General features: G+C 32.3%; 1 protein-coding gene across 1 annotated transcript in view; it reads left to right on the top strand.

Moving 5' to 3' along the window:
- CCDC172 (coiled-coil domain containing 172) overlaps positions 1–8421 on the top strand; it is a 47142-nt gene extending 38721 nt beyond the window's left edge. The window contains exon 8 of the mRNA XM_039872418.1: positions 8386–8421. Within this exon, the coding sequence (XP_039728352.1) occupies positions 8386–8421 (36 nt within the window). The remainder of the gene's footprint in view (positions 1–8385) is intronic.
- Positions 8422–8684: the final 263 nt, after the last annotated feature.

The following is an 8684-nucleotide window of genomic DNA, read 5'->3' as shown; positions in this document are numbered from 1 at the left end:
AATCAATGCTGCTGCCTCTTCAGTGAAAAAGTCATCCATATAAGTTGGTCATAGAGGTCACATTCATGGTCCTTAGATTTATAAGAAGGCATAAACACCTGATAATATTAAAATACTTTCAATCTCTTGATATACAGATAAAAATGTATATTTACACATGTATATATTTTTTTATTTTGCCAAGTATGTATAGATAGTTTCAGATTTTGAGAGTAGGTTATATTGATTGAATAAAAAATTCAAACACTACAAAAATGGAAAACGTCAAAGCCTCCTCTCTCATTGCCTCGTTCTAGAAACCTTCAGTGTGTATGTTTAGCAAAACATGGGATCACACTTACTGTAATTTGCCTTATTGCTTAGCAAAATATCATAGCCATTTCTCATGTTAGTTTGTACTGATCCACTTCATTCTTTTAATACCAGTATATGAAGATGTCATATTTACGTTACTTTCTCCCATTGATAGATGTGTAAGAGTTTCTAAATATTCAAAATTAGACATATTTTTATAAATGTATCCTTAAACACTGTGGCAGTGTTTCTGAAACATTATTTAGAATAAGCATCATTTAGCAGAGTAATAGAATTGTATTCAGGCTACACTGAGAAAATATTGCATATTTACTTTGTGGTACTCTATACTATCAACAAGAATGAACTCAAGGTGGATGAGTGTAACAAGGTCACAGTTTTAAAATTTCTGGAAAATACTAGTCAAAATAATTCTATATCTGTAGCTAACTCGTTTTTAAACTCCTTTTTTAATATTTATAAAATATGAAAATCTCCATTTAATTCTAGGATCATTCTTAGCTATGTATTTTGTTGAATATTTCTGTTGACGGCCTTTTTTCTGGTAAAACTTCATCATTTATTCACTAAGAGAAGTGTCTCCACAGCATTGATTATGAAGCCTTCAAACTAATAGAGATCCCCTGTTTAATGAATTCTTGGCATATGCTATAGTTATTAAAGCTTCTCAGTAAATACAAGGGAAATTTTGATGATAGAATCAGTTGATTATTTTAAAAGTTATATTCTGATGGAAATGTGCCTAACTGTAAATATCCCTAAACTTGGAAATAATTTTGCTTATTGTATGAGCCATATATAATATTAAAGTAACCATTTTCAAAATTCATTAATATCATTTATATTATAAGATTTAAAATTTTGTTTTTTATATATTTACCCTTATAAATGATCCTCTTTGGTATAGGAATGGGGAAGAGGATAGATAACATGTGGTGAAAGGAGATGCCTAATCCCACCAACCCAGGATTTGGGGTAACAGAGGTGATGATAGAACCCTTTTTTTACCTTCTTAGCAGATCTCGCTGGTTCAGTCTTACATCCCTGTGAAGGTTCTTACCGCTTTGCTGGTGGCCTGGACTGAGGGAAAGCATAATTAGAAAATTGAAATTCTGCTTTCACACATTCAGGTTTCAACCCTACTTTCAGAAATAAAATGTACATGAAAGAAAATGCCCTGTACAACTTTTAAAATAGTGTTTTGTGCTTAAATGGCACTCAAATAATTTTTATATGTATTAATATAGAGAAATAATAAGAAAGTTGAGCCATAGAAAAACTAGCGAAAAGTAGAAAAGATTACCTATTAAACCTCTGATGTGATTAAGAAAACCAAAAAGGATAAGATTACAGACTTAACATGTAAGATTTTAAACCCCATGTGTCAAAAAAAGCCATCAGCTTGGGATGATAAAGTGGTAGAAATTTATAGTAATTATGACAAATAAGGGATAACATTTTACCAGATATTCAACTGATAAAAAAATCAGAAAACATTAAAATCAATATTTTTTTTATGTATTTATCCAACAAATGTATTAAATGCCTTAATGTCCCTAAGTACAAGGGATATCAAGATGATAAGATAATTCAGTTAAACTGCTTATCAGTTAAATATAAATTATACCCCAAACCACTGAATATCATTTTTCTATCAAATTTTGAAAGATATTAAGTGACCATAATCAAAATTGGCAAGAGTGTGATACAGAGATAATTTATACATCGTTGTGGCAGTATACATTGCATATGTTTAGAATGCAATTTGAAGTATGTAAATTATTGTAAGCATCCTAAAAATGTTTATGCCATTTGACCCAACAATTCCACTATGAGCTCTTTCCTAAGGAAAATGATTCCAAATACAGAAGAAACTTTATGCACGAAAGTGTTCACAGAAATGTTGTTTATGGTAGGAAAAAAAGGAACAAATTAAATGCTGTACCATAAATGAATGATTATGTAACTGTCAGCTAGCCACTTAGACTACTAATATTTATCTTAAATGGTACTAACAGGCATGATTAATTTACTGGGGGAAATGTATTTGATAAGCATTAAGCAAAAGAAAAACTTAGGAGGCAAAATTATGCAATCACTATTATATAATCACTATTATATAGAAAGAAAAGACCACAATGAAATATGCCTAAATTTTAATAGCAGTTGAGTTTGTGTCCTAGGACTTTGGGTGAAATATTTCCTCTTTTCTACTTAAATAGTACTTGTGCACAGTTCTCTTTCTCAAAAGGGTGTTCTGTAGGTTAAGGCTTTTTGGTTATGCTTTTCTATGACACTTAGAGGTAACTGAAAAAAAATTTGGAATGATGCAGGAAATCATAAGAATACATGGAACATAAGTTTTGGTAAACTAGCAATGTTGGCCCATCCTCATCATTGAGAGAAAGGCGTCAATAACCAACGCACACTGCCCTTAGTTATTATGCAGTCGGTGAAGGAAATCCTTCTTGACTCCTGTAAGCAATCAGTCTATGCACTGAGGCATAAGATCTGCTTACTATTATATAGCTTTAGCTAGCTGCAAATGTATTAATATTCATACTGTTATCATCTAGCCTCTTTTAAAGCTAGCAACAGCAATCTTTAAGTGCAGATTTAAATTCTGTGGCTTGATTATATGTTGAATAGTGAAATACTTCCTATAATTTGCTCTAAACACCCTCCTTAATTTCAATAGCCTCTCATTGTTTTCGTTAGCTAACTAAAAGCGAAAGTGGTCACCACCCAATTCTGATGGACAGGAAAGATTTTACAGAACCTGTAGTCTGTTTGAACTGAAAAGGGGGAGCAGCAAATATTGGTAGTATGGTGGGAATAAAGATCTCTATTTTATTTGAAAAGAAATATATTAAAATGAAGCCTTATGTACATTGTATAGCAACATCCGTGGTACATTCTAACTCTCCATTTAACCTTCCACTTACTCTTAAAGATATTTATTACAAAGGTTTTATGCTTGTGTAAATATCTAATGCTCAAAATTAATAATTTGTTCTATCTTTCCTTCTTGAGCATTCTTTCAGAATTCTATTTACCATTAAATTCCTCAAAGTTCAGAACACAATGAACTTCACATTTATAGGGTATTGTTTCCTATAACTACTGTATTTTCCTTCCCTAACTATTTGTAACTTTGAAAGTACAATAATACAGTGAGTACCTGTAGAACATTACCAATGACTTGCATTAGCCATGGACAACTCCTTTATCTCACACTCCCTTCCTTACCTAAGATGTAATTGCTGTCCTACGTTATGTTATTGTGTTTCATTCTCGTGTGTGTGTGTGTGTGTGTGTTGTACTATCTTTATCAGGTTTAGATATCGTTATACTTGCTTCAGAAAAGAAGTCAACTGTTTTTCTTATTTTTATACTCTGGACCAATTTGTGTAGTATCGCGATTATTTGGTCTCTAAAAGTGATTTTGCTTTTTATTGATAATATTTTTCTTTGAAAACTTTTTCCATTTCAGCTATAGTTTTGGAGTGAGAAATAGAACTTGGAAGGGCTACAACCTTTAAAGACAAGGATAAAGCAAGAGATGGAAATTAAGGGCCCTGGAGAAACAAAAGTCACAAAATCAAAAACACATCAATCCTGTCCACCCTCAAAGTAAAAAGCCATTGATTAAAAACAAAACAAACAAAAAAAGTCTTTCAATTCTGCAAAAGCCCATATTGTCAACCATGAGGCCTCAGACCTGGTGTCAGTGTTTGCTCACATATGGTGGAACTTGCTCTTTATGAGAATCATTTAGCCTGCGTTGCATCTCCCTGCCTTCCCTTTCCTTTCTCCTCTCTTCCATTTAATTGCTGCTTCACTCTCTGCATTTGTGTAGACTTCAGAGCTGGTTCTACTGGATTTAGATGTTTATTTTCCTATTTAAATGTAATTTCAAATTTGTAATATCCTCGGTTTATTAGTTAGCTTGTCAGTATAGTCTATGGGTGGCATTATTTGGTCTTATTAAGTGATTGTTTTTGTTTAGGTGGTTGTCATTCTGTAGGAACCTGGATTCCTGTCATTGTCTTTTTTTGAAGGCAGGCTTATTGAAATATAACTTAGTTCTATTTGTTTGGCAAACATTCAGTTATGTAACCATCACCATAATCAAAACAGAATACTTCCGTCACCCAAAATGTTCCCACTTGCCCATTTATAATCAAGGCCCACAATCCCCTCCTGGCCCCTGATCTATTTTCTTTTCCTAGTTTTGTCTTTTCCAGTATGTCATATAAGTGAAGTAATATGCTATGTAGCCTCTCGCCTCACTTCTTTTATTTAGCATAGTGCATTTGAGATTCATTCATACCATTCTAACATCCGTAGTGCTAGAGACAATGGCGGAGAATTTTTCAAAAATAATGAAATACTTCGAAGCGCAGATACGAGAAGCTCAGAAAACTCCAAGCAGCATTTAAAAGCAAACATCTTTACACATTATAGTCAAACCTCTTAAAAACACTGATAAAGAGAAAATCATGAAGGAAGGCAGAGAAAAAAAGACATAGACACATTACATACAAAGGATACGAATTATAGTAGACTTCTCATCAGAAAGCATGAAGAACAGAAGACAAAGCAATGGCATCTTTAAAGATCTAAAGTGAGAGCTGTCAACTGAGAATTCTCAATGAAAATATGCTTCTTAAATTAAAATTTATTAAGATATTTTTAACAAATATAGTGTATAGAGTTCCTTGAGGACAGACTATATTATCAAAAAGGACAATAGTAAGTTTTTCAGAAAAAAAAAATACGATACCAGATAGAAACTTGGAGCTACTCCAAGGGAAAAAAGCTCCAGAAATGGTTAAAAATGAAAGTAAATATTAAAAGCCTTTTTTTATTATTATTTTTAACTGCTCTAAAAAATAAATGACTAAAGCAAAAATACTAGCAATATATTTTATGTTTATGGTAAATGGAACAGAAAAATATGCGATGACAATGAGAACAAAAAATAGGGAGTTATTGGAAACGCTGTTATAAAATTCTCATACTGTAAGTATGGTTATATAATATTATTTGAGAGTGCATAGTAACAAATTGAAGGTGTATATTGTAAACATAGTACAAACATTATAAAATTTAAAAAATATGTTTAAAAATTAACTGAAGAGTAGATAAAATATAATCATAAAGAAATCAGTCAATATAAAAGCAGGCAGAAAGAGAAAAAAGAATAAAGAACAGATGGAACAATTAGAAAACAATTACCAAATTTTTAATCCAGCCAAATATGTTAATTGTAAGTGATCTAAACACACCAACTAAAAGACAGATTATCATATTAGATATAAGAGTAAGGCACAACTATATGGTTCTACAAGAAACTCACTTTAAAAAGAGAGACATAGGTTAAAAGTAAAAAAACAAAAACAAAATGATAACCTATGCCAGCAGCATCTGAGAATTCTAGTTTCTTCATAGCTTTGTCAGCACTTGATATTGCCTGTTTTTCATTGTAGTTATTCTGGTGGGTATGTGGTGGATCATTGTGCTTTTCTTTTGTATTTTCTTGAAGACTAATGAAGTTGAGCACCTTTTTATATTTTTATTAGCCATTAGTTATCTTCTTTTGTAAATAATCTGGTAAATTTTCTATTGTGTTGGCCTTCTCTTATTGACTTGTAATTCTTTATATATTATGGTTATAATCTGTTGCTTATTTTCTCTGCTCACCTTTACGTATAGTGATTTGCCTTCTTGGGTACTTGGTGATCTCTGATTGTAAACTCATCGTTTGCCCTTAGCGCGTGGGAGGCCTATGAGCCTAAATAATGTTAAACTTGCCTTCCTAGAGGATTTTCTTTTGCTTCTGCTAGTATATGGGGAATGCCACTGGCCTAGGACCCTGTCAACCTCCCCTTAAAGGTTCAAGTTGATCTCTGCTTTTCACCTTGTGGCTGGTCCTACTTGCTCAGGTTTGTGAGAGCAGTGTTGCTCTTAGTATCTGCCCTCAGGGCAGCCTCACCCTCCTAGCTGCCCAGTCTCAGGTCCTAGCTCTCTATTTCTCCCACCACAGTCATAGATTTGCTTATGTTTTTTCCTTTTTGGAAGGAATGTAAGCCTGTTTCTTCATTATTTTCCACATTAAAAATGGAAATAAAAGTGGCTTCCATATCTTAGCTATTGTAAATTGTGCCACCATGAATATTGGCATGCATAGATCTTTATGAATTATTGTTTTGGTTTTCTCTGGTGAGTGAAATAAGTCAGACAGAAAGATAAATTCCATATGATTTCACTTATATGTGGAATCTAAGGAACAGAAAGAACAAACTAATCAAAAACAGACTCACAAATATAGTGGACAATTTGGTGATGGACAGAGGAGGGGTTTGGGGGCTGGGGGAATGGGGTTAAGGGTTAAAGAAGTACAAGTTAGTTGATAGTTGGTCACGGGGATGGGGAGCACCCAGAGGGAATGCATTTAGCATTAATATGATAGCTAGATGGAGGGCTAGGGAAGGGAAGGAGCAATTGGGGGGATCATTGTATGAACTATATAGATGTCTCACCAATGCCCTGTATACTTGAAACTAATTTAAATAAATAAAGTTTTAAAAACCGGACATAAAATAGTTTTTGAAAAAAGGAATTTCAGAATATTTAAAAGTTAAAGATTTGATTGGGAAAAACATGGATATTACTTTATCGTTCTCAAATTAAAACGTATTTTAATAATATATACGTACTATAAAGTTAATGTTTAACTTTAGAGCAAGAAGAAATCTCAGAGGTCACTTTTTTTCTGTACTTAAAATTTTTAGGTGAGGTTCAGAGAGGCTAGATGATTTAGCCGAGGTCATTTAGCTTGTTGGTGGCCAAGACCTGTAGAGGTCTTCAGACAATACTGTAGTTTCCCCCACTGAACCACATTTTGTTCTCTTTTAATTACCCTAATTGTTGTGTCTGTTATTATTCAGTCTATCTTATTTCCTTTATGGGAGTATTTTTTCTAAAATTTTATGTAGTCCTTACAGAATTATAGAGGCTTAAAATTTCTTTCCAAATTTTTTATTTTTAACTTGAAATTCTGATGATAGAGCTGCAAACCTGCCACCATCCACGTGAAAGAAATGATAAAAGTTTATTGCTGAGCTAATAGGGAATTTTTCATTTAAAACAGACTTAAAAAAGAATTAGAACTTCATAAGGAAGATGACATGCAAAGTGTTCATGAAGCTCTCCAAGCAGAAATCGAATTTTTGGAGTTGGTAAGCCATCATTGACTCTCTGACTTCTGATCACCATTATTCACCCACTAGTAAGAATGGTTTTACTGGCATACGTGTCAGTGAACTTGTGTTTTGCCATTCACAGGGATTTATATGAGATACAAAAAACAGCAGCAATGAACAAAACTAAGGTCAGCATATAAATCTGTGAAGTGCTTTGAGTTTCTGGAGAGCTAAGTGTGACATATAGAAAGTTATACTCAAAGAGAATATGTACAGGTTTAAACTAAGTTTACAAAAATTCAAACCTGACCTCACAACATTCTCTTGACCGAAACTGCTATTAGAGGATTAATGCACTAAAGGAATTTACTATCATAATGCTAAAAGCTTTTTGTTTCTGATAGGCATAAATTATACTTTTATTATATTTGATCCTAAAACTTTCTTATTACAGATTTTTACGATCTCGAAAACTTTGGATTTAATTATTGGAAACTTATTTTCAGATTGTGTGGAAGCACTTTAAATTGCTTTTAACCTCTTACTTTTGTTGTTTACAAAATGAACACAGTATATGCCGTGCTCTATTTTAATTGGAGACATGTATAGCTAGCTTTAAAGTAATGTAAAATATAGTTTGAACTTAACATACTACATTTTATTTCATGTTTATTTTTTGTAAACATTTTCTTGTTTAAAAATGTTCAATTGGGTTATGTTGGGATTTACACTTTTTTATAAAAACTTAAAAAATAAAATTTAGAAATGACCAGTTATTGTGTTAAATTTACATAAATTTTATGTAATTCCTTTATTAAGAAATTTCTTTTCTTTATGAATAATTATTATGTTTTCTTTTCAGACATTGGCACAGAAAGATCTTCAGGAAAACAAATAAATTGTAGAGAATTGATCAGCCATCTGAGATTTGATCAAAGCATCTTAGAATCAAATATTTGTGACAGATACATGAATGATACCGATTACAGTAGAGTCTTGTGGAAAATATGAGGTCCAGAATGTTCAAAGTTGCTATCTAGAATTGGTACATTAGCACTTTCAAAAAAAATAAATTTTTGTCTTGTTTCTTACTGAAACGTTAAGGGTTCTTGTGTGGTCTGCTTTTGTTTCTAAAGGAAGGAAAAGGAGATGTAGATATCG

The sequence above is a fragment of the Pteropus medius genome, unplaced genomic scaffold, assembly GCF_902729225.1.
Source record: "Pteropus medius unplaced genomic scaffold, Ma_sr-lr_union100, whole genome shotgun sequence".
In the NCBI taxonomy this organism is placed as follows: domain Eukaryota; kingdom Metazoa; phylum Chordata; class Mammalia; order Chiroptera; family Pteropodidae; genus Pteropus; species Pteropus medius.
The sequence above is the reverse complement of the archived record's forward strand: the minus strand, read 5'-3'. Positions and strand labels throughout refer to the sequence as shown.